At 40.8% G+C, this 26656-nt stretch overlaps 1 protein-coding gene across 1 annotated transcript in view; it reads left to right on the top strand.

Annotated features, from left to right (window-relative positions):
* The first annotated feature begins 20241 nt into the window (after window positions 1–20241).
* The window catches only part of sorcs3a (sortilin related VPS10 domain containing receptor 3a), a 259289-nt gene continuing 252874 nt past the window's right edge, over window positions 20242–26656 (top strand). The window contains exon 1 of the mRNA XM_056408465.1: window positions 20242–20934. Within this exon, the coding sequence (XP_056264440.1) occupies window positions 20242–20934 (693 nt within the window). The remainder of the gene's footprint in view (window positions 20935–26656) is intronic.

Genomic DNA, 26656 nt, shown 5'->3' with positions numbered 1-26656 from the left:
TAAAGACAACGACCTCCTCCACATCTGTCTTTCTCAAGCCCCGAACAAACACATTGACATATTATTTATACCTCACACTCAATGCATGTGCCGCCTCCGTTCACTCCCTCATTACATTTTAGTTCTCGTCACTCAGTGTGACCTCTGTCCCAGTCCAAGCCGCTTACTTTAAGGAAAGTGGAGGTTTCTTGCTGATGTCTCCCCCCTCGTCTCTCTTATCGTTATTGTGTCTGAGCCTCCTGGTCCTCGCTCTGCAGTCTCCTCTCTACCGGTTAAGACTGGAGCAGCACAAGGCCGCTGGGTCTATCTCTGTCTGGCATTGTTGACCCTTGTCTGAGGGAGAGAGCTGTGTGTGCCCTCTCAATCATCTTTGTAGATGTAATTTAAGCCTAATATAACACAATGTAAAAGTTTAATACACCCTATGTATATATGTTGTGGAAGCACACAATTTGAAACATTTTACCCACCACACCGTCCATCTCTGCTCTTGAGTCAAAAGGCGGAGGCTTGAGAAGGTCGCTCAAGCAGCCACTATGAGGTGTTTTCCACTTCACAACAGCATTACACTTGTATTATTCAGAGGCACTGAGATAAAGCAGTTTGCCTCCTCCATCTCTTAAGGAGGAAAGAGAATTACAAATGAGAAGGCATAGAAGTGGTAAAGATTCCAATGATTGTGCAATTAAAAACATCTCTTGTAAAAGATTTAAAGGAGAAGAAAAAAAAGTCACAGGCAGTCAGTACAGTCTCCTGGCCTTTTTCTGAAGATTTGATGTAAAAATTGGATTATTCCTCTTCATGTTGCACTTTGCCTTTGAATTAATGATTAATGTTCTCCTTATCCATGCAGCAGGTGGTGTTAAAGCGTCCTTCACTGGCACTAAGGGAACAATAGCTTTCATTCTAATGATAATGCTTCGAGATGAGTTGGAACACCAGACACCGCCAACGACATGCAGCCCTCTCAAACTATAATAATCTTAATTTAGATTACTCAACAGCTCACTTCTCGAACAAAAGAAAACATTGCAATCAAAACTTTGTCAATTCTGCATTACAACTTTCCGAACGTGCATCAAATAATTAGCGTTCTGCAGGTGCACATCCACACACTTATCTTAAGTCTTTGGCATTTTCATCAGCAGCTGTTGTTGATAATTTACAACACAAATGCAATGTGTTTATTCTCAGTACTCATAACCTCATAACAGCATCAGACACACTTCCTCTGAAGATGCCATAAACATGGTTCCTGTCTTGTACTGTAAACTAAATCCATTGTATTGGCCTCCATTGTTGTTCACACCAAAGAGGAAACCTTATTCCTATTTACATTTTAAGAGCTCTGATTTCGAATTGATCTGATAGGTTACAGGTGTTTTCACAGGAGGTGCAGGTGATGGGTAATTGAGTTTGGGATTTCAATGGCAGTGTTTAGCAAACAACACCCAGGCGTTTAGTGTTGAATGATGAGTCCAATGGCGATAACTGCTTGTCGTTATTTGTTAATAAGGTGTGCTTTATGAATTGGTGCTGTCAGCGATTGTGCCACAAGTAGTTTGTGTCTTTTTTAATGATATAGTCTGGGTTTGATTCCTCCGGAATATTGTAAAATATAAGAATATAATGAGCAAACACACAAGACTATGGCTTTGCTTTAGAAAGCAGGATTATTGACCCCTCTGAGGGTGGGAGGCCTGGAATGAAGGGAACTCTGGTTTCAGTTCCAGAAATTCCGACAACACTGGAGATTATGTTGTGATCATTGTTTACAACAGAAATAGGCGTGTTTTATCATGTCAGTGACTTTTTAAAAGTACTATATTTGTTGAAGTAGGTGAAACACGTTTAAACAAGATGTATTGTATTTTAACCTTTTACAGTTTTTTTTATACAAAAACATGATTTTGAAAACAGGGCTCAATTTGTTTAAACAAAACACACTCCAGTAGCAGAACACCTCAGATCTTTTTGGAAAATTCATAAAAACCTCAGGTTATCTCTCAGCGTTTGGCAGAAACACATGGGGCATATGATCTGATCATCTCTGAACCAGTTCCACGTTGCCGTGCTCAACATATATATCGACCCTGTAAAGTGGGCTTTGTATTTGGAGGGGTCGGTCATCAACCCAATTTTTCTAGCAATCATGGTGAGGCAGTGTGCATGCTGGTCGAGGTGTGTGATTGGTGGAGCAGAGGGGAGGCGGGGTTGACCTGTCCTTGGAACAGAGTTAAGTGTGTTAGACGAGTGTGTTGTTGAAACTGTTCGTGCTATAGAATAAGAGTTCCTCGTCAGTGTGTTGGAGAATGCTAACAATAAAGTATTCCTTCAAGAACCTTAACCTGTCTCCGTACCGTGAATGAGTGAAACGTACCGAAATGTTACAATATTTTCCTCTCTAATGAAAGTCTGTGTTTGGCTTTCCAGAGTCCTTGTTTGATTGGCGTACATTAATTTATTAATAAAACACGACACACATGTATTTTGTACTGCACACTGCTTTTTAGTATCTCCACAATGTAACATCTATAAATACATCATAGAACTTCCAAAAGTGGCATATTTGACTGAACATTAGAACATAATATATTAGAGTATACTACATAAACACAGCAAAAAACAGTTGTGAATAAAGTGGTGTTTTTATAGCGCTTACATCCTGATAGATGAGTCAACAATTAAGCTATCAGGTGTTTTGTGCATTGACTAATTGGTACACGGCGTTGACATTTTAAACGGCAGCGTTTTGAAATGACAGACAGGTCATTGGAGGGTTACGTCAGAATCCTGTCAGTTTAGCAAAAAGTGCCACGCTGAATTGAAAATTGGAATGCAAAGCAGAAAATGTGTTTTGAGTTTTGAAGACTTGAGGTGAGGTTTTGCTCTTTGGGTGTCAGTCTCAGTAATTGTGCACCATGTGCCAAAAAACTGAAACTACCCATAAGGCTAATGCAGTCAATAACTGTAATCATCTCCAACAGTAGATGAGATGGCCATTCATGTGTGTGCGTGTAAGTGTGTGACTGACTGTGCACCTTTGTGTCTGTGCATGGCTCTCACGTCTGTGATTTCTCCCCTCCTGCCTTTCTTTTTCTCTTTCCCTCCCCCTCCCTTGTTTTCTCTCCAGGTTCCAACAAGTTAATTTGTTTCCACCTGTCCATGCCAGTCATGCTGCTTCTTGGTTTCCATGGACTTCAAACTGGCCAACCAGCAGAGTGGGGCCCCCCGAATAAAAGGAGGAAGCCTCAAGGAGTTCCCGCTCTTGGTTTTGGTTATGTGCCTGTTGAAGCTGTGACTTTGTTGATAACCGTTATGGGTTTGTGGTGGGAGGTTGAGGACAGAAGGTGAGTTCAGGTACCCTTTACATTTTCCACACTTGTAATTCCCTTTTGTCTGGATACCTTGGATCATTGGCCGGTGCCGCGCCTGTATTTGTTTTGGTGAAGCTATTTTTAGAAAATCAAGTAAAGCTGTTTTGTTTTCAGAGATGAGTCAACCAGGCCAGCTCGACCATTTTGTCTCATCCTCTCCCCCAACTTTTTGTTTGAAATAAATCCTCTCAATTGTTACTTATACTCTTGATTCTTATTATTTGGTTGTCGTGTTATTGCTGTCCACCTATGATAACACAACACCTGAGAAGGAAGCTTGGGGTGCAGCAGACCTTGAGACGTGTACCACCATTAGGCATCATCTTCACCAGTAAAACCAAGCACCCCCTTGGGACCACTATGCCAGCTCAAGAGAAGTGAGCTGATTGGCTCAGCTTGGCCCGAGCGTTGTTCCACTACCCAGGACAGTGCAATGGATGCAATGACTCGAGCTGATCCTGTTTTGTGTCTGTGATCAAACATAAAAAGTTGATGTAAAATGTTTTTATTCACCATGTTAAATGACATTATCTGCATTGAAAATTCCCCAGTGTTTGACTCCATTTACTTTCTGCTCGATGCAAATTCTCAAAAAGTGAAGTACTATTTTAGTTTTTCTTGTATGTTGAATGGACAGCAATTTTGTTTTGCAACCCTATGTTGGACAATAAAGGAACCTGGGATCTGGTGTCTATACCTGATCAGAATATGGTGGCATTAACCTCTGCGTGAACTTAATTTGATTAAACAGGTTTGAGACTGAGTGAAAACTATTGATACTGTTCGCTTGCATGATTGGACAAAGAAAAAAGTTGCCTCTTTGATTTTAAACTGACGGGATAATAAAGTGCCCAGAGGTGTTTGGCTCAGCAGCTGTAATGCAGTGAGTGCTGAAGACTGATGAAGTCTTGCTTTACTGTTGATGTATGTTCCATCAATCCTCTTTTGAGAACTTCTCCGTCTTCTTGTTCCAAATGATCTGAGTTCTGCTTCAGCATATATATATCAACGCATCACTGCCTTGCTCGAGGCTAATCAGCGGGGGTTTCCTGATTCCATGTCCCCAAAGTATGACTTCATAATGCATCCAGAAAAGGGCCAGTTACCTGGAATGCCCTGCTCCGATTGAGTAAAGTTGGCCGTTTGGGAGAGCGACTGCCTTCTGAGAACCCTGAGGTGTGAAGATGGATATCCTCATCCACTGATAGGGGAACAAACCTGCCAGCGGCAAGCACAGCTGTGACAGCGGCAAGGCACTGGTGCGGCCATTGGAACACCCAGCAGCTGCCTGAACTGCCAGTCTCTATTTAGAATTAAAGAAGTAATCGATTCAGCAAACATTCCCCCTGCCCCTCACATGCTGTCTGCAACTAAATAGAAGGCTTACGATCTACAAAAGCTGAATTTATTATGTTGAAAATCTTCGTTGTTAAGTTCTCACATCCGTACTCACCAGCACAAGGTATTCACTGCATTGACGCCTCAAGGCTTTACAATTCGTCACATAAATAACTGTTCAGGGGTAGATCTATCACCTGTGCTCCTCTTGAATAGTAACTAAAAAAAGCAATACAAGTAAATAGGCTGCCAGATGGGTAAAAAACAAGTGATACGTAAACAAGGGCGAGACGCAATGTGATGGATTTAAGTTATTTGGAATAAGAATCACAACTCAAACCAAAGCTCTGCATGCTAGGTTGGATGTTTGGAGATCAGAGATGCTTTATAATACTTTCACTTTGCCTTTCAGATTCACTGAGTTTCAACTTAAAAGGTCCCATATTGTAGAAATGAATTTATTATGAAGCAGGTTCAGGTGCTAAATAAATAATGTGAAAGTAGCCCGTATTCTCAAATTGTCCTGATAAACGAGCAAACAGGACTTCCATAAGGTTGTGAAGTTCCAACTATTCACTCACCGCTAAACTCTGTGTAGCTGACAGACAGTTGCTGTGAAGATGGCGTCTGAGGAAAGGAAACGAGTGGACCAATCAGAGAGCAGCTTTTTCCAGAGGGGGGCTTAAAGAAACATTTGTTTCAAAGAGAGGGGGAATACAGGTACATTCAGAGAAACAGTTTAAAGAAAATACTTGTTGTTTTCTTTATATGTTTGCATGTCAAAATATTCTAGAAACCCAAAATACAAGTTTGAACCTTGAGGGCGCTGTGTCTCCTTTAAAGTGCAGTCTTGAGGGTCAGCTGTAGCTCAGTGGGGAGAGGTCATCCCATAACTGCAAGGTACCGAGATCAATCCCCGCTCTCTGTTGAAGTGTCCTTGAGCAAGGCATTGAACCCCCTGTTGTTCCCCGGTCGCTTCACTGCAGCCACTGCTCCTTAATAATTAACGATGGGTCAAATGCAGAGACAAATTTTAAAAGTGCAAATGTCTTTCTTTCTTCTTTCAAGAAGTGACCATTTCAGTAAATAAACGTCATTATAAAATGTTGCATATCTAATCAAGACCAATATGAAACAATTCGGAGTACATCCTCACAGAAATGTTTCAGCTCTGTTTAACAAACACACAGACACTACAGTGGTAGTGGCTGAACTCATTAACTTTGTTGTGTCTATCTTGGTGCTGCAGATAGTGTTCTCTAAAGCTGTTCAGTACATTGAATTATTAATTAACTTTAGTCGTCCTCAATCAATTAAAAAAAGAAATTACGCTGGTCTGTGGACGTGCACAACAAGCGTGTAGTGTGAAAGGAATGGCCAGTAAATCACAAATCACACTTACCATTGTATTTGTATTACATTGATTAATTGACTCGTCCTTGTAGTATTGGAACTAATAGTGATCATGAATCAATTGTTTCTGATTGAAATCTGAAAGGACATTTAAAAGCATTGCATTTTGTCAAGTAGCAGGCTGGAGTTTTATGAACCCTACCCTGCATTATTCCACACACACACACACACACACACACACACACACACACACACACACACACACACACACACACACACACACACACACACACACACACACACACACACACACACACACACACACACACACACACACACACACACACACACACACACACACACACACACAGCACTGTGTCTTAAAGAACCACTTTGCGGGTTTCCTGCACATGAAAAGTCTGTTAATGAAGAAATACAGGAAGCTAAATTGTGATGCTAAATAATATGTCCCTTAATTGATATGTAATGCTGAGCGAACATATGTTGACCTCCTCTCTCCCATTAACAGATTCCACATTTATTGTTGATCTTCTAACATTTATTTAAATACTCATGCTAATCAGTAAATAATGATAAACTGTAGATCAAACCTTAAATGGGATTATACTTTTATACTAATCACACAAGATCATGTCACACAACTATATATTTACATTTTAATACATTGTGTTTTGCATTTGAGCTAACTTTTTTTTTTTAATAATCAAAATCCCTCCGTCAACACAGTGTGCTTTCATACATTAATTGTGAAACAAAATGGTTTAATTATAATATTTTGGCTAACCCACATATAACTTTACTCCTGCATCATCACCAAATACATTGAACAGATTTTTGGCAAATCTCGAAGAAGTGGAGCAAGTTGTAAACAAAGCACTGAGTTTTTATTATCTCAGCCGGGCGCAAGCTTTGATAGGATTGTGTGTTTGTGTGTGTGTGTGTGTGTGTCTCCTGGCTGTCTGTCATTGGCTAATCTCCCATACTGTTGGACCCATCATCCTGATATTTATAACTGTATGCTCGAAGACCTCTTGTGGTTGAATTGATTCACACTTTTTTTTTAAAGGTATTTTTTTGACTGTTTTACTGTTATTGACTCAGTCCTCACTCTTCCTCACCGGTAAGTGGAGGCCACAAGTGATCATGAATTGTCCCCGTCCATATCTGCCCACCTACGTCAGTGCAGGAGTAAAGCTCAACCTGGTGCTTATGTGTGTACGGAGTGAGAGAGACAGGTGTTGATGAGCAGCGCAGAGGTCAGTTATTTAAAATGTTGATAAATATATATATATATATATATATATATATTCAGTTATTCAGTGACTGTTTAATGGGCATCAACATAGCAGTGTTCATGCACCTGTGGAAAAATACATTGAATATATGTTGCTCTTCAGGTGACGCTATAGTGAGAAGCAGCTGAGACTGCACAGAGACAGATGAAGAGATTAAAAAGACATTCAAGTGAAAAGCACGTCTTCATATGCTCGCGGCCTAAATGGGGGCAAGTGGTTGGCATTCATTCAATCAAATATTATAGCAGTGGCTGCGACAGACGCTTGATGTTGAGCTTGGCACTCTCCCGAGTGCACCTGTCTAGTTAGTTGGAATGCTTCAGCAGTCCAACTATTGTTCTTGTAATCTTTATTTAAACTTTTTATTATTCTATTTCTTCCGTACCTTTTTTGCCCCTCTTCTTCTCCTTCATATATTCAGCTATTTGAACCATTCAAATATAAAAAAATTCAGCTTCTTCAGGAATAGAGGGGAATGACTTTTCACATTTCAAATGTTTCAAATTTTTGTATATTTAAATACTGTTATGTTATTTTGAATTCATCAGTTCCTATGGAGAAAATATTCAACTTTAAAAAGCTTACAGTATCTTTATATTTTGAGAAAATTCAGCTATTTAATTTGTTTAATGTTCAGATATCCTTCAGCTATTACTGTATATTTTCAAATATTTTTTATCTTTTCAAACTTTCAAATTATTAATTTCTTTATGGAATAAATAATGAATGGGATCCAATGGGGGAAATCTTCAAATCCGCTTCAACTTGTTCAACTTTAAAAGCTTACAATATCAGCATTTTGATATCGTTGATAAAGTAGTAGGGAATATTGTGCTTGTCGTAGACATGTGACTATGGAATCCAACAGTTTCCCAGATTTTTCTAGAGAAGCCTTAACGAGGGGAGAAGTCCACATTTCTCCTCAGTCATCTCCATTGTAATTCTGAGCACCTTTCAACTTTTTTGAAGCAAGCAGGAACATTTTCTGAACTGCGATTAAACTCTCATTTCTTAACCTAAAAAATATTTAAGGACATGTAAACGTTCACAAAAGCCTTGAGCATCTCCTAATGTAGACGTCTTTAGGATCAGAGTTATAGTTCTCTGTCAAATCCGAAGGGTTTAACAGGTTGATTTCATCAGATTCTGTGCTGTCTCTCACTCACACAGGTGTTTCATGTTAGGCTAATCAGTGGCGGATCTCACACAGTCTTGTTCATCATACATTTTGAACCCCCCCCCACACACACACACACACACACAGACTAACATTTGTGCGCGTGTGTGGCCGCGTGCGCGTGTGTCTTTAAATGGAGAGATAGAGGAGAACCAGCATTTGAGTTTTTCAGGTCTCATTTAACCCACAAACATATCGGCGCGTTCGGCTCAATCTTTCCGCTCTATTGATTCTACTATTTTGGTGATTTGATCATGTTTTTTTTTACAGGGTTTAACAAATGCTTTTGTAGAAAATCCACTCGGTGTTTAGATCGTCTATCCTTCACTCTGGTTTCTCCCTCTCTTTCTTAGTTTATCTTTCTCCTTCTGACTCTCAATTTCTTTCTCTCTCTTGATCTCACGTCTGACTTTTCCCCCTCTCTCTCATTTCTTGGATTGTGATTCATATCTTTGAATATTTAGAAGTTAAAGTTTTGCTTATCTTTTTCAGTTATACATTTCCACCCAATATGTTTGTGCTTCAACATTTTCAGCAGGAAGTTTCCCTTTTTGATATGTTCAGATGTTTAAGCTATGTTCAGCCTATTGTCTGTTGACAGCTATTTTAAGCTATGTTCAGCTTTAAAACATTTTTTATTTCAGCTAAATTCAGACATTTTCAGTTATTCATTTCATATTTCAGCTATTTCCAGACATTTTCAGTTATTCATTTCATATTTCAGCTATTTCCAGACATGTTCAGTTATTCATTTCATATTTCAGATATTTTCAGCTTTAAAAAAAAGATATTTCAGACATTTCCAGCTATTTCCAGACATTTTCAGTTAATCATTTCATATTTCAGCTATGTTCAGACATTTTCAGTTATTCATTTCATATTCAGCTATTTTCAAACCTTTTTCAGCAATTTTGTTTTTACTTTTCAGCTTCAAGCTTTCAAATGTTAGCATTCCAACGCATTTTCAGAAGGAAATGCATTTTCTAGTTACCTTATCAAGTGCATATGGTTTAAGTGTGGGCAAGGAGATGCCCATGTACACATGGAGGCACATGAGCATTGCTCTTGAGTTATGTTTCTGTCAACCTGGTGAATGGGAGTCCAATAGTTAGGAGCGGGGATGCTGGGAGCTGAGAGGCTGGGAGCTGGGAGGCTGAGAGCTAAGAGGCTGGGAATTGGGATGCTGGGAGCTAAGAGGCTGGGAGCTGGGAGGCTGGGAGCTAAGAGGCTGGGAATTGGGATGCTGGGAGCTGAGAGGCTGGGAGCTAAGAGGCTGGGAGCTAAGAGGCTGGGAATTGGGATGCTGGGAGCTGAGAGGCTGGGAGCTAAGAGGCTGGGAGCTAAGAGGCTGGGAATTGGGATGCTGGGAGCTAAGAGGCTGGGAGCATGAAGGGAGGGAGGCCGTCCTCTAGTTCCTTGTTATGGGGAACTATAAGTCCGCCCGCTTTTTTAACTGTCCAGATATGAAGAATTTTTCTGAAACTCCTCTTGGAATGGTTCACCGCTCGAATGTCACTGTAACTATGACTCAAGATTGAAAGCTAAAACGTTTTGCAATTTAGGGAAGTGAACCAACATATGACTGAGGTCACAGGTGTTGCCATGATATCTGTCACACATGTCATTTACATTTGAAGGTAGTAATGGGAAGCCTGTAAATAGCTCTATCCCATAATTCCTCAGCGAGTTCTACTCATGCAAGATCATGACATACTGGCACTCATTACAATACTAGTCAGCTAATCATAATGTGAGACTGAAAGTCTCTGTGAATAGATTTTTATTTTTGTAGTCATAGAATTCTTGAAAATTGTGAAATGTTTCTTTTGATTTTAGTGTCTTCCCATATCAGAAGCTGACAGCATGATGTGTTTGGACTGCATCGTTAACATTTGGAAGCAAAAGCAAGCAACAGTCTTGTTACAAAAAACATAGAATATAGTAAAGACAAAAGCTACTGCATTTCACCATTGTTGAACGTCATGCAAAGCTAAAAACGTACACTACCTAATGACCACCCAAGCAACTTACTTCGTTGTATTTGTACGTCATTGAGTACATTTGGGCCCCTATAGAAGCATATGGCAAGCCATAACCTGCTATTAAAGGAAAAGGTCAATGACAGTTGCGTGTCCAAGGAATCTCTATTAAAGCCTGACCTTTCGGCTCAATGTGTCAGGAAAGCCACAGGGGCCTACTCCAAATATCACATGTTTTCTGACAGTGCTTGATTGCCTACACTTGAGTATTTGCCATCTCCTCCAGCTGCATTGATTCATGTCAACTCCTTCTGACTTGTTTACAATAAGTGCTTTGGCCATATGCATGTGTTTGGACGGTTAGAGGTTAAGAAATAAATCCTGTTGGTTTCTTTGAGTGAATATCCTTGTCAGGGCTAACGCCACAGGTAGCGAGGTGCAGGAGCTCATGCGCAGAGGAATTGAGGAGTCAGTGTAGATTAACAAAAAAAGGCGCTCTTTAATGAGGCAAACGTTTCCACACAGAAAACAACAAAGACCGAAAAGGGGCAGGAAGAGAATCGGGGTTCAGGGCAGGCAGGCAGGGTCGAAACAGGCAGGATCAGATAAACGCACGACACACAGGACGACGGAAAAAAGACAACAATCCAGCAACAGACAAGGGAAAGAGTGGCACAATATATAGGAGGGAAAACAGGTGTACGGCATGAGACGTTAACGAGACGAGAGTGGCTGAGGAAAGGTGCAGGGAATGAAACGATCAAGGAGACAGGAGAGGCTGAGGGCAGGTGAAGGGGATGAAACGATCAAGGAAACAGAGAAGACACAGTAGACACCGAGGAGACAGAGTAGAAAGACTAGACACAGAACAGACACAGAACAGACCCTTACAATCCTGATTTATTTGGAAATCTTTTACTCATAATTTAGTATTTATTATTATGGCAAATTCAATTTGACTAATCATCTCAAACTGGGAAAAGCAAACCCTGGAGGGTTGCTTTGTTGTTATCGGTCTGCAGCAGAACAATTATACTTTAAGCATCTTCTGTTTACATTTTTAAAACAAATAACTTCTTGGATTTGTGTAAATAATCGGCAACACAAGTTTGCTGATCCTGCGAGGAGTCGGGCTTACCCTCAGGATCAGATTCCCAACGGTCTGTGACTGCATGTAAGAAGTGGACGTTTTTCATTGTGGCGCCCTATTGGTTGTGGACTGCCACTTTGAAGCCTTGCGTTTGGCGTTCTGGCCATCGCCATCTTGTATTACGTCACCTTCTGAGCTTCTTTTGCAACAGATGATCATCTTTGAATGGCGGAGGAGTGACGTAGCGACACGGTATATGGCTCTGATTGGGAAGAGACCTGTCAATCATAAGTTAGCCCCACCCTATAGCATACTATGCTTTATGGTCTGTTTGACTGTAAAGCGTTGAACAATCCGATATTATCATGAACACGAAAGTACATTTGATGCTCCTTTCACAGCCTGTTACAACCATTCCATGGTAACAGTGAAAGTAGTTGGCACTGTCTTTGGCAAGCAACCATATTCCTCTGTTTAACACATTCTCCACAGAATCCAACAGTTTGTTTTTTATTCATTACATTTCTTTTACCTTTTAAAGCTCATGGTTGTTGCCAAGTGAAAGATGGTCATGTCTGCAGCCCCGTCCATATAACAAAGGCTACAAAGGTAGATTGAGGCGAGTTCACTCATTTCTCCAATGGCAAGCGAGGCTAAAAATATATTCAGTTCCTTAAAATTCATGGCTAATGAGGAAATGATGATGGTGTTGATCTCAAAATGTATGACTGCTTTATTCCTCGGTGCAACATTATATACGAGTGGGGATGTTTTTTTATCAATGGAGCCAAACGGCAGAGATGTACATTAAGATGTTGTATATGCCAGCTGACCGAAGAGTTTGTGAACAAAAGAAACGAGCATATGAGAGATCGCCTTCTGGAGGACATACAGGACAAAGTCCTCTCCCGTTGGTTCCAGCTCACGGTGGACTTAATGCTGTGGCAGGTCATCGGACAGTTGTGCTGGGCAGAGATGTTGTGAAAGCAGGTCAGACCCACCAACCAGAAAGCCAGCTGGCTAACATCATGTTCTTCCCCGACCAAGGCTAACCAAAGAAAAAGAGCTTGCAGCAGCCACAAAATACAGGAATGTGGGAGACGTGTTAAACCCAAGCACTTGGATAAGAAAAGATGTTGCTCAAAAGCTGTGAAAGAAATCACAAAACTGCAGTGCTTGGTAAGTGAAGGCATCATTAAGAAGGTTACTCAGCCAACATAATTGTGCACTGCCATGGTGCTGGTTCTCAAACCCCACGAGTGGGAGGTTTGTTGCTGAGCAGCCCTCAGCAAGCTGAACCGAGCTGAGAGGTAGAAGATCTGCACATTATTGAATGCAGAAAGCGGGTTACACCACATTCTCCTGCACAAGGACAGCAGGTACGCCTTCTGCCGCCTCCCATCTGGGATAATGGCAAGGAAAAATGCCTGAAACAGCAGTCTGGGCATCACGCGGAGGCCTCCAGGCGTCTGAGCGACGCACAGACAGAATACGCCCAAATCGAAAAAGAGTGCCTGGCCATTGTGTGGGCCTGTGAAATGTTAGATAAGTACTTGTTTGGGCTTTGACTCCAGGCTGGTCAATGACCATCAAAAAAAAGACTTGGACAAAGTCCCCATCAGATGTGAAAGGTTGTTATTGAGGCTTATGCGCGTCAACGCCATAATATATATGAATCAGGCAAAACAGTCATGGCTGAAGCTCTCTCCAGGGGCCCAGAGCAGCACTGTGGAGATGGCTCTCCCATAATGATGTGGTGGCACATATTGATGCTGTCATGTGCCAGAGACCAGCTTCCCCCCAGAGGATGCAAAAGATGAAACAAAAGATATGTCCTCTTTTCATTTCATGGATGTATAAAGGGAAGAAGGAGAACAGTATACCGGTCCTGACTTATTGCTGTATACTGCGTAATATTCAAGCTGGTGTAATGATGCATGGTGTGATATGTACTGTCATTGTTTAGTCCAAGTTTTTTTTTATCTGCGACATTGAACATTACTATCATATATATATCCTTATAAGTACACCACCAAATATGTGTCTGTGTCTATTTTTGTGTTTGTTATCGGGGCACCTTCGATGGCAGCAGCAGCCCTGAAGAGATAAACTATCATCTCACATCCCATTCGCTATTAAACTGAACATATTTATATTGAGTTGAGAACAATGACATGGATGGATAGCTAGCTAGTCCTGTTGCTAAACAGTACAATAATATGAACTGTGTGTCAACAGTGCACAATGTTATTCACTTTGTATCTCGCTCGCATAACGTTAGCTGAGCCACAGGCTTCTCCGAGCCGAGTGGACGAGGAATATCTTCCATTGCCAAAACTAATTGAAGGAACAATTTGCTGGAACAGTGAACAAAGTTTGCATAGCATGAGAACCTTATGGGATGGAAATGAATTTAGCGGTAAATAAAGAACTCTCGGGCATTACCAGGGAAACACAGGTGGTTTTATAAGCCCTAAAACTTTAGATTGAAAAACGTATTCAAATATAAATATTAGTCTGCATTTTATTTCTTTGGCAAGTGGCCAGAACTAACTAGTGAAAGTTACAATTCTTGGTTATTGGTTATTTTATGCTTTTTAAAATGTATGTTTTTCAATAATCCTTGCCAGTTGACATTTTCAGACCATCCACGTGTCAAGTTCAACAACTACCCATATCTTATTCTTTAAAACAGCTTGACAATATAATAAAATGGCGCATGTGTTATGTTTACTACCCAACACGTAACGTCTGACACTGAGGTCACGTCCTGTTTAATATTTCTGGTTTGTTTGCTTTTAGCATTCTCAGACAAGCTGGGTATTTTATGGGAGGAGTCTATTTTTGTTTGAACAACTTTTAGGCTTCAAATAAGTACATACATAAATTATTTATTGTACTAGAATGCTGGTGGCAGTTTGAAAACAGCTTTGAAATAGCTATTAGACCTTCTGGTTAGAATGTACAGTTTACAGTTAATCTTTTTAATTTTTTTTGAAAGAATGAATTAACAACAAATCTAAATGATTTGTCTACAGCCCGCCTTCAAAAAGTAACGTTAAAAGTTTTTCTTGCCAACAAGCTCGTATTCTGAGGCTCTCTTATCAATCATTCATTCTTGGTTTTACAATCATTAACACCCACATGCCCTTAAATCACTTAATGGTATAGGCATCTATGCCACTTATGAAAAGTGCTTCAAATAAAAACAGTTTTTGATGTAAAAGTACGTTGTGATATCCTCTAGCTGCTCTTTATAGCTGTGAGATACATCTGTGTGGGTACCTGAGATGTCGACGTACCACATCATTTTTGGTCCAGGGCTTTGCCAACTTACAAAATACATCTTACTTGGATTGATTTGAGAAATTCCATCTGTTTTATCGTTAAACGGGATTAGTAATTTCCACTTCATTAGTAAGCTACAGTAATTGATGAATGGCATCATCACAAGAGATGAGAACCTTCATTCACTTTCATTAAAAGCTCATTCCATGTCTCTATCTGAAATAATTCAGTGCTAAGTCCCAGTATCTGTGTTGATCAAAGTTGCTGATAGTTTTTCCTGTGTGGCCTGATCGTTCTAGTCCCTTTGAGGAAATACGCCCATCCACTTTAGATGAGAATAATAATATCATTCCACTTGTGTTGAATCTGTATAAAATTGTTAGTGTAAAAAATGTTTTATTCCATTTCTGTGAACAGCAGCTTTATGCGAAGATAAACAAGCTAATTAGTTGCTGGATCCAGCTTGATGTTAACTGCACGCATGTAACAGTGGTATCACTCTTACATGTTCTATTTATCAGCAGGGAAGCACATACGTGTATTTCTTTCGAATTAAGAGACTAGTGGCCATTTTACATTGAGACTAATTCAACCAAAGAGGAATTATTCCTTCACATATTTGTTTAGTTGAATACTTTACTTGCCTATATGGCTAAATGATCAGTTATTTAAAAGTTGAAATATATACTTTAATTAACAAAGTAATCATTGTGTTTTCATCCGGCAGTGTTAAAACAGCATTATCATTTGTTCGGAGATGTGTTTTTTTCCATCTGATAAATGTAAGTTCAAAACTCTCTTTTAGCTGTTTTTGTCTCTATTAGAAAACAATGTCTGGCTCTTTAGCTGCTAAATGCTTAGCTGTGTTCACCAGCTTGTCACTAATTATTCGATGGTCATCTCCACGCTCACCATTCATTGGCTATCTGATCAAAAAGACGATGTGGCGATTTGGAGATACAGGAAGTAGTGTGTGATGAGGAAGACGTGGAGGTAGCATTAACTCACTTTTATTCGGACATGAATACCTTTGGTCTTTACTGCTCACCTAGAACAGCACTGTGTTAACTGAGGTTCAAAAAGCATTGGTACTCATTACAACCACATGACAATATGAAGGTTACTTCATGCAAATCAGGGGCATTCACAGCGTGACTCGACTTAAGTTCACCAATGATAATCATAAACCTATTTTTGCTCATTACTGAAAGCGTCCGTCGCATCAGATGTATCCAGGAATCGTTTGCACGCGTCCGTAGGAACGTACTGGAGGGCAATGATGAAGATCTGCCCTACTTCTTCTGTCCATGGCACAGGATCCTGTATTTATTCCCCACTACAATCGCCCCGATGCTTGACATGAAGGCGGGAAAAGGTTCCACTGTGCATTGGCTTTCCATTTCTGCTGTGTCTGTGTGCTTAGAGCTTTTACTCTGAAAACATTGGGAGCGGTGAGAGTGAAGTGAAGCTCCATAGAATCGAGGAGAGCCTCAGATTCAGACGATAATCCTCTTGAAGTTCGTCAGGCCACCGCTTTAACATTGTCACTTTGCTTTAATACATCATTTAGATAATAATACAAAGTATACAATTATATCCCGGGACATTTCCTCTACACTCGTTCCAGAACAGACCCTTTTGAAGTGTCTGTGTTGTGGAACACAGAGACACCTGTGGATACTAATGCTGTGATGATTGCCTCTGCCTGATATCTGATACGATACATAGCCTCAGTATTCCATGATTGGTGACGAGTCAGTTTAATAGATGAGGGCACAACATTCAAACTCCACTTAGGCATCGCTCACTCATACAGACTCATTCACATTTGTCTTCTACATTTCAATAACCAATGTCCCTCAGGTTGTGGCATGTCTATGAATGTTTAGGTATTTTATCCGCTTCCTCTGTAGGGTATCTATTTTATTTTGTGAGTTCATCAAACTCTTTAGAATTCTGGAATACAGACATGACTTTGTCAAAATAAACGTTCCATATTTCATTGATCAATTTACATTTCAACTTTGTATTCTGTCTCTCACACACAGTCAACAGTTGGTAACATGGGAATCTATGTCTATCACACTACTCCAGCCAAGTGTGCATCTCTCTTTCCGGTAAAAACGGAAATTTAATAGAAAGTTTAGTTTGAAAGTCTTTCACAGAAAATGTATGTTTGTTTGGTCAATTTATTTTGAAGAAATTGACTAAAGCAGACTTGCATAATTGAATAAAGTCTACCTCAGCAGTATATGGAAGTCCCCCTCGGGAAACAATACTGTCTCCACTCATTCTACCACCTATTGAGTGTTGGTTTACGACAAAGACTTTATTTATTTTTAAAAAGTATTATTTTACGTTCATGTTAATCATACATAAACATTTCACTGTGATACAAATGATAAGATATAATCGTGGTCACTTTAACTAAGAATAATGAATGTGTTACCTGCAAATCAATAACTTGCATGGACTGCAATACACAATCACACACACACACACACACACACACACAATACAGCTTCCTGCATTGATATCACCATGCCATCCGCACTCTTCAGATCCCAGAACTCCCTCCCTAGACCCTCTCTCTTGTATGTCCCTAGGTGCTGCCTTATTTCCCCGAGAAGTGGTGGAACTCCTTGCCAATTATTCCTTATCCATCAGGGAGTGTTAACCAAACCACAACGTGCGGCAGCACCAGTTTTTCATCTCACTCACACTGTCAAAACGAACTCTTGCAGCGGTGGAGTAAAGCACAATGACAGAAACAACACTTATAAATGATGATCCTATCGTTGGGTTGACTCTGATGAAGACACAGCGGTTTTTGAAACATCTGTTTGCACAATTAAATCCCTTCAAATCAATCTGTGGGCTCCATTGCCTTTATTTTCCCAAGGAAGTTCTCTGTCCTTGAGCTGAGAACGGGCACAGTTTCAGAAAATAATGACTCAGGGTGCGTCGGAAATTAGTGGGTGTACACTAGTCCACAGCGATGAATAATTGATGAAGAAGTCTTGTTAGTAATGTGCTTTATTGTGACATGAAAGGGGAGGGAGAGTCCTCCAGCAGTCTGGGCCTATAGCAGTATATCTAGGGCTGGTCCAAGGCAAACCTGAGCCAGACCTAACTATAAACCTGAGCGAGACCTAACTATTAACCTGAGCCAGACCTAACTATAAACCTGAGCGAGACCTAACTATTAACCTGAGCCAGACCTAACTATAAATCTGAGCCAGACCTAACTATTAACCTGAGCCAGACCTAACTATAAACCTGAGCCAGACCTAACTATAAACCTGAGCGAGACCTAACTATGAACCTGAGACAGACCTAACTATAAACTTGAGCCAGCCCTAACTATGAACCTGAGCGAGACCTAACTATTAACCTGAGCCAGACCTAACTATAAACCTGAGCGAGACCTAACTATTAACCTGAGCCAGACCTAACTATAAATCTGAGCCAGACCTAACTATAAACCTGAGCCAGACCTAACTATAAACCTGAGCGAGACCTAACTATGAACCTGAGACAGACCTAACTATAAACCTGAGCCAGACCTAACTATAAACCTGAGCGAGACCTAACTATGAACCTGAGACAGACCTAACTATAAACCTGAGCCAGCCCTAACTATAAACCTGAGCGAGACCTAACTATGAACCTGAGCGAGACCTAACTATTAACCTGAGCCAGACCTAACTATAAACCTGAGCCAGACCTAACTATAAACCTGAGCCAGCCCTAACTATAAACCTGAGCGAGACCTAACTATAAACCTGGGCCAGACCTAACTATGAACCTGAGCCAGACCTAACTATAAATCTGAGCCAGACCTAACTATGAACCTGAGCCAGCCCTAACTATGAACCTGAGCCAGACCTAACTATGAACCTGAGCCAGCCCTATAACTATAACAGTTATCAAAGATGAAAGTTGTATACCTTACTAACGAGCTTACTAATACTGAAGCCACTTATTCAAAACTCCTCACAGTCTTTTACTTTTAAAATTGTAATGACTTTTCAGAAAATACAGGATTTCATTAAAGAAGAGGAATAACAATGTGCTATTGACTGTTATACAGTATACGTAACAAGAATGAACCAGAAATTGAACAAATAGCTTAAATATACTTGATGTCTTATATATCTTAATATAATTTATTTTTGCAGAATACAATTGAAAAGATTCTAAATAAAATTCCTGAAATTTAAAATCTCTCAGAAAGAGTCTGTGGTTTATAACATTGATGAGCTACAGACTAGGTTACTGACAGAGACCATCAGTCTTAGTCTTCCTCCCTCTTCTGTCCACACACCTGTCGGCTTCATCCATGTCTTTAAAATAAAACATTGTGAAGTCGTCCCTGTAACGAGACTGAAAGACATTTGTGAAGGCTTTCAGCTGAAATATCAATCAGCTGTGCAATGATTATTTAATCTTATTGAAAATATTCCGGATAATATTTTTTAAATATATTTTAATATAGTCACTGTATAAATCCGTGAAATTGTGTTTTTTAGAGTGATTCCTTAAAAAAAAAAAGTGTTTCAAAGATATAATGTTTTGCAGGTTTGATAAATGTGGTCATTGAATGTAATTTGTTTGATTGCAATGAAAAAAAAACATTACAAGTTTGCTCCACACGTCACTTCAGTTTTGACGAATGCATGTGAGCAATATAAAAAAAATACTCTTAATATGGTGGAGTTGTCTTTAGTATCAGGTCTGCCATGTATATGAAGAAAAAAATAGCATATTTTTTCAACATAGTTTAGTAGATTAAAAAAATGTGTAACTACGGAGAGAGAGAGAAAAATTACAAAACGATTTCATTTGATTTTAACAGGTATTCCTTTGGAAACACTGAAGAGAGCAAACAAAAGCATTAGATAAGAATATATGTAACAAAAATACATAGCCTATTTTTATTTTATTTATTGTAGAACAAGATATAATATATATCCTTTATACATAGATTGTGTCCTGGTAAAATCTAAACCTAAGGATGGAGGAAGACTCAGCACCACGGTCTCTCTCTCTCTCTCTCTCTCTCTCTCTCTCGCTCGCTCTCTCTTTCTTCCGGGCGCACACTCGGCAGCTGGCTGCGATACAGCTCCTCCCTCCTGTGTGGTGGCTTTCCCGACTAAAGATCCTTGGACGTGAACAGTTTCGCTGAAGAGCACTTTCTCCCCTCCAAACAACCGGACGGACAAACGAGGCGTCAGTTATTCTACATCGATCTGAGAGAAAGGAGTTAAGGTGTCGGATAAGGTCTCCAGCGGTCTTTCACTCCCCCAAATCTCTGTCAGCGATGGAGACTTGGGCTGGCTTTTGCCCAGGCTTGCACTTATCTCTGGGTATCTGGCTGCTGATAGCCGCTCAAACCCTCCAACATGCCAAGGCGGAGATAACTTGCGCATCTTGTGCGTCGCCAGTTCAACTTCACGTGGAAGAATTGGAGCTGGGTAGGCCTATGAGCACTGACCCGACAGGAGAACCGGGCACCCTAAAACACATCCGATTAGAGTTTCGGGAACTCGCAGTTCCCGACCAAAATACTGGAGTGGACGCCGACCATGAGACAGTCGTTTCTGTCGAGGATGTGCCCCAGTTCCCTCAACACGTCAGTTTAATTGGAGTTAGCGCAAAGGAAGACGCATCGGGGTCCAGTGAAGTAAGTCCCCGCGGCAGTGAGAGGGCAGGGGAACCCGAGAAGAGTGAGGGTGCTGCCCTTCGAAGAGCGAAGAGAAGCGGTCCTGAGTTTTCCGAGTTCAGCGAGAACGGGCGGACCGGCCGGACCAGCATGGATGCGGATGCTCCGGAGGATCGGGGCTCATTGTTTGACGGCCACAAGCAGGGCAAGTCCGGGTTCAGATGGAACAGGGATGAAGCGAGAGGGAATAACCGGCAGGATGAGCCCAAGCTGACCAGCAGCACTTTCTCTCTGTCGGGGGACTCTGCGCATAACCACGCGGTGGTTTACTGGTCAGGACAGAACAGCAGCGTAAGTAACCCACTTATTGTTGTTGTTGTTGTTGTGTTTGTTGTTTTTCCCTCTTCATATTTTGCTGTTTTTGTACGAATCCACATTTGGAATGGACAGAGGGATTTGAGCGGGTGGGTGACGCACGGAGCGCAGCCTTTGTGCTCCTTGGTGCGGCTGAGTTGTGGTCCTCTGTTAACAGGTGCACTGGAAGCGAGATGCGCTCCGACGCACACGGCACGACATGCCAGACTTTAGCAGAGGCTGTGTATTGTATCCCAGTCTCGACGTTTGACTCCCAGAACATTACGCACACACTCGCCAAGAATGTCCTTTCTTGTTCTATTTAATCTCATTATATACATCGACACTTGTTACTCTCTGAAAATCTTTCATTTTGGTCATTATATAAATATTTTTGTAGAAGGCTAATGAGTAAAATATTTCCGAAATAATTGCACCGGATTTGGAATATGCGAATCCGGTATTCATCCCTCCCTAATGATGTAAGGGTTTTCATCCGAACTAATTGATTGGGGAAGGAGGAGGTCATGAATTATTGGTCTCCATTTAAGCAATCCATTTTTAAAATGATTCATTTATCATATATAAATATTTATATATATATATACATATATATATATATATATATATACTCTCTATCTCTCTTTCTTTCTCTCCCTCTCTCTCTCTCTCTCTATATATATATATATGCACACACACACACTGTATATAAAATGTGTGTGTACAGAAGGTAATCAACAGTTCAGGTCAAAGGCAGTAACAACCTGTTATCTTTGTGTATAAATCCTGACAGTATATAGCACGTCCTTATCTCTCACATGACACTGATCACATGCCGGCCCATTATGCAAATGTAAATGGGTAAAAATCATTCCCCTCTTAAACAAGAGGGCCCTTATAGGAGGAGAATAATGAGACAAAATGTATCAAAGTCATTTACACAACCATGCAAGATCGCAAGGAGCCGGTGAGCTCTTCTTTGTGGTTTAACACGCTTAATTTGTTGTTTGCGGCTTGCTCCTCTTGCTTTATTCCATTTGGAGAAAAAAAGAAATTCCCACATATTCAGTCTTGTCTGAGCTGATTATGACATGGTGCATGAACTTGTTTTTTTATCCTGCAGTGAAGACTGAGGCACTGCGAGGGGAACATGTTGGTGTGTGTGTGTGTGTGTGTGCGTGTGTGTGTGTGTGTGTGACACTGCATGAGTGTGTGTTGGATAGAGAGGGTGAAGAGGTTATTTTGTACCGCTGCCCCCTCAGCTTCAAATCTTTAATAATTATCTTTGAGACTGAGGCCTTTATTTCAAAGTATTTTCTTCTTTCATGGCAAAGCGAGGGAAGTCAGGCCCCAAGAGCATCCTCAAGAAGGAGAGATCTGCTACTTAATCTTAATTGGCCGTTGGTGCTTGTCTTGGTGAGGAATGGAGTTCAGGGAGATTGAGCTTGAAGTCCTCTAACTTAACTGCAGCAGTAGTCCTGTTGGAGTTAAAGTGAGTGGCTGACTACTGGATGACTAGCTGGTTGGACAAGATGACCAGCTGGACTTTCCATTGCAGGCGTTGTGTTTCCCTTCATTGGTCGTCTGACTGTACATCTCTTTACCAAAATGAGCACCAAAAGACCAAAAGGATGATTTATCAAATAATTAAAGGACGTACGTAAAAAAATGCCCTAAAATAATCATTCTTAATTCATTTAAGGTTATTAAGGTTTTCCTAAGGAAAGAAGTTGGGTTGGTTTGGTGTACAGAGCATTTAAAATTTGTTCACACGGGTAGATTACATACAAAATCAATGCAAAGACACAAATTATCAAATGGGGCACACAAAATTGCGGAATCGTGAAATCCACCTCATTCACCCACATTTTTATATTTAATTCTGGCCACTCCTCTTCGGCGGGTCGACCGCAAATTATAATAACAATGTATTTGTCCATATATATAATTACAATAAACAATATTATTGCCAAATAACAAAGTTTTGACCGCCTTAGTCCCTCTCCAAGGCCAATTAGTTTTAATGCCTAAACCCAACAACGTCTAAATAGTTGCGGATTGGAAATTGCTCAAATGGGTCTGTTTTGTAAGACAAGGACATACAGCGTTAGTTGAACGTGTTGTTATTATCGCATTTCATTTTGGTAGAAAATAATTGACAGACCTATTACATGTTGATGTTATTTATGTGCCATATTCCACTGACCTTTAGTCAAGATGCCAAACTACAACTACGCCCAACCATTCAATTCTTCTGGACTACATACTTCTGGACTACATACTTCTGAATTACATACATGGAATATGACTCTCAGATGTGGGCTGACTGCTTTGTGTTTGGTTGCCACTAAATTGGCCATACACTCACAACTAGGGCTGCAACAACGAATCGATAAAAATCGATTGTTAGAATAGTTGGCAACAAATTTCATTTTCGATTCGTTGTGTTGCAAGTTTATTACGCCACTCAATAAGTCGCGGAGATGTTTGAGTATAAAAAAAGTTGAGTTGAGCGCAGAGCGGAGGGAGAGGAAAGACCATAATGCTGCGTTGCGAAAGCCAATCAGCACTGAGACGCTCCACCATTGGTGAATCTAACTGGCTGCTGCTGCTCTAGCAGCGCTGCAAGCGACAGTTATTCCCACGGAGTGGATGACATTCACGGAGCTGTGTGCGCCTACGGGTGATGTTATGAACCCAAACACGAGGATGTTAATGTTACGACGTGTGTGGGATTTCAACAACAAGTATAACGTAGAAAAAGTGTTTAATTCTTCCGTGGTTAATGGCGGAAATAAAGCAACAAAGGTAAGCCACGCCCCCTCACCAACGCGAATGACGATTAAACCACAAATAGTCGGGCGAGTAAACTCAGGCGAGTAAAGCGTTGTCAGTTCTGTTTTTGACATGCTTCATACTCATGTTGACCAATAGTTGTCCAAGACTTTAAACCAAATTTACATGACTAAACAGTTTGTTAAAAAACTTGGTGCATATATCAAAAAGTGAGAAGATGTAGTATTTAAACTAACAAACCACACAGCATATACACTTTGTAAATGAACATATGAATATAACACATTTGCATTACTTTTCCAAAACTTTTGGAATTTTACTTTTTTCAATTACTTTTCCAGGCCTGGAAATAACCATTTTAAAATTCCATGATTTTTCCAGGTTTTCCATGACCTTATGAACTCTGTTTTTAATAAAGGGTTGAAAATTACATCATTTTTTAAATCCGATTAATAAAAAAAAATTGTCAACAGATTAATCGATTATTAGAATAACCGTTAGTTGAAGCCCTATTCACAACCTCTTGGGTCCAGAAACATTCTTCCAGCCTTATTTTGGTCAGATTGGTCGGCTGTGTCTTGTTCTGTGAGGACTTGATGCTGCTATGGGCTCCCTTGGGGCCGCATGGGATGGGGGGGTCCTCTGAGGCATGCACACAAGGCTAATGCACTCTCACTGTCTCTCTGTATCTGTCCAACTAGCCCACCACCCCCTGAGTGGTCATGAGCAAAAAGGCTCTGTGATTGGCAGCTGGATATAAAATGGATACTTCAAGTGTGATCATAAAAACATCCATCTCCTCTATAACAGGACCTTGAGATTTCCTCCCAACAGCATCGACAATGAATGTAGATGTTTCCTTATAAAAATATTGGCCAACAATATCACCATGTTTTGTCAATAGGTCAAGACTATCATTATTTAGAAATATTTAGAAATATCATGGTCCCTATCTCTAGTTTCAAGACTTCTTCAATACAGCATAATTTTCATTCAGTAAAGGATGGTCCATTTTTATTCAAATAGACCAGGGGTCCCCAACCCCCGGGCCGCGGCCCGGTACCGGTCCACGGCTTGGTTGGAAACGGGCCGCGGAAAAAAAGTGAATAAAAAAAGTTGTACATTTTTTTTTTTAATCAGTCGAAAAAATATATTATTTTTAAGGACCGGATACACCCGTGTGTACGTCTGAGCCGCGTTCAGGAGTCTTAAAGTTCAGGTTCATCGCTGCAGGCGAGTCTCACGCGCCGAACCCTCTGCTGGCGGCACATTTCAGTGACAAATAATCTTAAAACATATTCAACCTGCTCAATGAATTCTGTCACTTCAGGGAAATGACAACTGTTTTCAAGTTGGCCGATAAAGTCGCTGCTGTGTGGGCGAGTGAACAGCGGAACATTCTACATGTTTCAGACATTGACCGGGTGGAAGAGGCATTTAAAAGAGTTTGAGCGGTACTCCAACCACAAAAGACCCGACTGCAAAAGAATAGACCTGCAACCAATTAGTAAACAAACCCACCCGGTGAATCGAGCCCGTCCGAGCTAGAAGAAAATGTGTTCGAGATGCAAATGACGGTGGCCTTAAGGGACATTTCACACAACAACTCTGCCGGTGTTCTAATGACAGCGACCAGAACTCGGTTAGGAGCAGCGGACCAAACACACGTCTGTGTCGCCGTCTCCATTAGCGGCTCGTTGCAGGTAAACAAGCGCACGGCTCACACTAATTCGGCGTAATGATGAGTTGTAGTTTTGGCACTTTATGCCCTTCGTATAATTGTATGACGTCATATTTATTACGTCATTTATATTGCCGGTCCGTGAAAATAATTTCTGACACGGAACCGGTCCGTGGCTCAAAAAAGGTTGGGGACCGCTGAAATAGACCATAAAGCAGGTTAAGCTTTAGGGTGGGGCTACAAGGTGATAGACAGGTCGCTAGCATATCATTGTCAATTCTGGTTAAAAAACCAAACAGATAGCGACAGCCGAAAAACTGAACTGAAAAAAAACATCTGTCCACAAAACAATGGTTAACGCCGCAGTGACAACATCCACTTCTTACACAGTCGGTCGTACCGTGGCACGTCGTATTGTCCTCGGAGAGTGGGGGAGGAAAATTAAGACGGCGCCTGTATGAGCTCTACTTGAGTGGTGTTCTATATTCATGAGAACTTGTGGAGGCACAGGTCAGTCATACGTGGCAAGTCATCAATAGAGCTGTGTGTGTTTTGAAATCCCTTTTGAGGGCCGAAAGAACACATGGAGACTCATCAGCGGTTTCTTGTTGTAAAAATGTCTTGCAAAACACACATGTTCTCGTCACTTAAAGCTGACAACCTGGACAAATGAAACTCACTTTTTTTTCTCTCGGGTGTCTTTTGAAACGGCCAATACATTTTGAAACAAATCTGACATCTTGCAAAAAGGATGTCTTTCAAATACTTCATAAACCCCGCTGGCTGCTATGTGTCACACACATCGGTACATATGCACCATGCACAGTCTCATGGTGTCTGAAACCAGGGGACGCAATTTATGCTGTCGGGCCAGGTCTTGTTCCCACTCCCGTTCCATCAACCCCTCTCACTCCTCAGCTTAAATTACTGATGGTAATACATTATAAAGTTGTTTCTTTTCTTCTCTCTCGCTATCCTGGCAGCCGTTTTTTCCGGAGCAAAAAGAAAGAGGGAACAAATAAATGATGAAACCCCTCAAGTAGGCCGTTTCTCCCTTATCCCTCGATCTCTCCTCTCTCTAATTAGTGTCTACAGATTTTTTCCCTGTCCCGTATTTTTATTTATTTTTTATCTTTGATGATTTAATGGCAAGAATCCATGTGCCTCAAAACATGAATGAAGAATCTGTCTTGACCGGCCTCCAGAGCTAAACCCTTGGCTGCAGTGAGGCGTTGGGGCTGA

This window comes from Pseudoliparis swirei, chromosome 24 (assembly GCF_029220125.1).
Source record: "Pseudoliparis swirei isolate HS2019 ecotype Mariana Trench chromosome 24, NWPU_hadal_v1, whole genome shotgun sequence".
NCBI lineage: Eukaryota > Metazoa > Chordata > Actinopteri > Perciformes > Liparidae > Pseudoliparis > Pseudoliparis swirei.
This window is presented reverse-complemented; position numbering and strand designations above follow the sequence as displayed.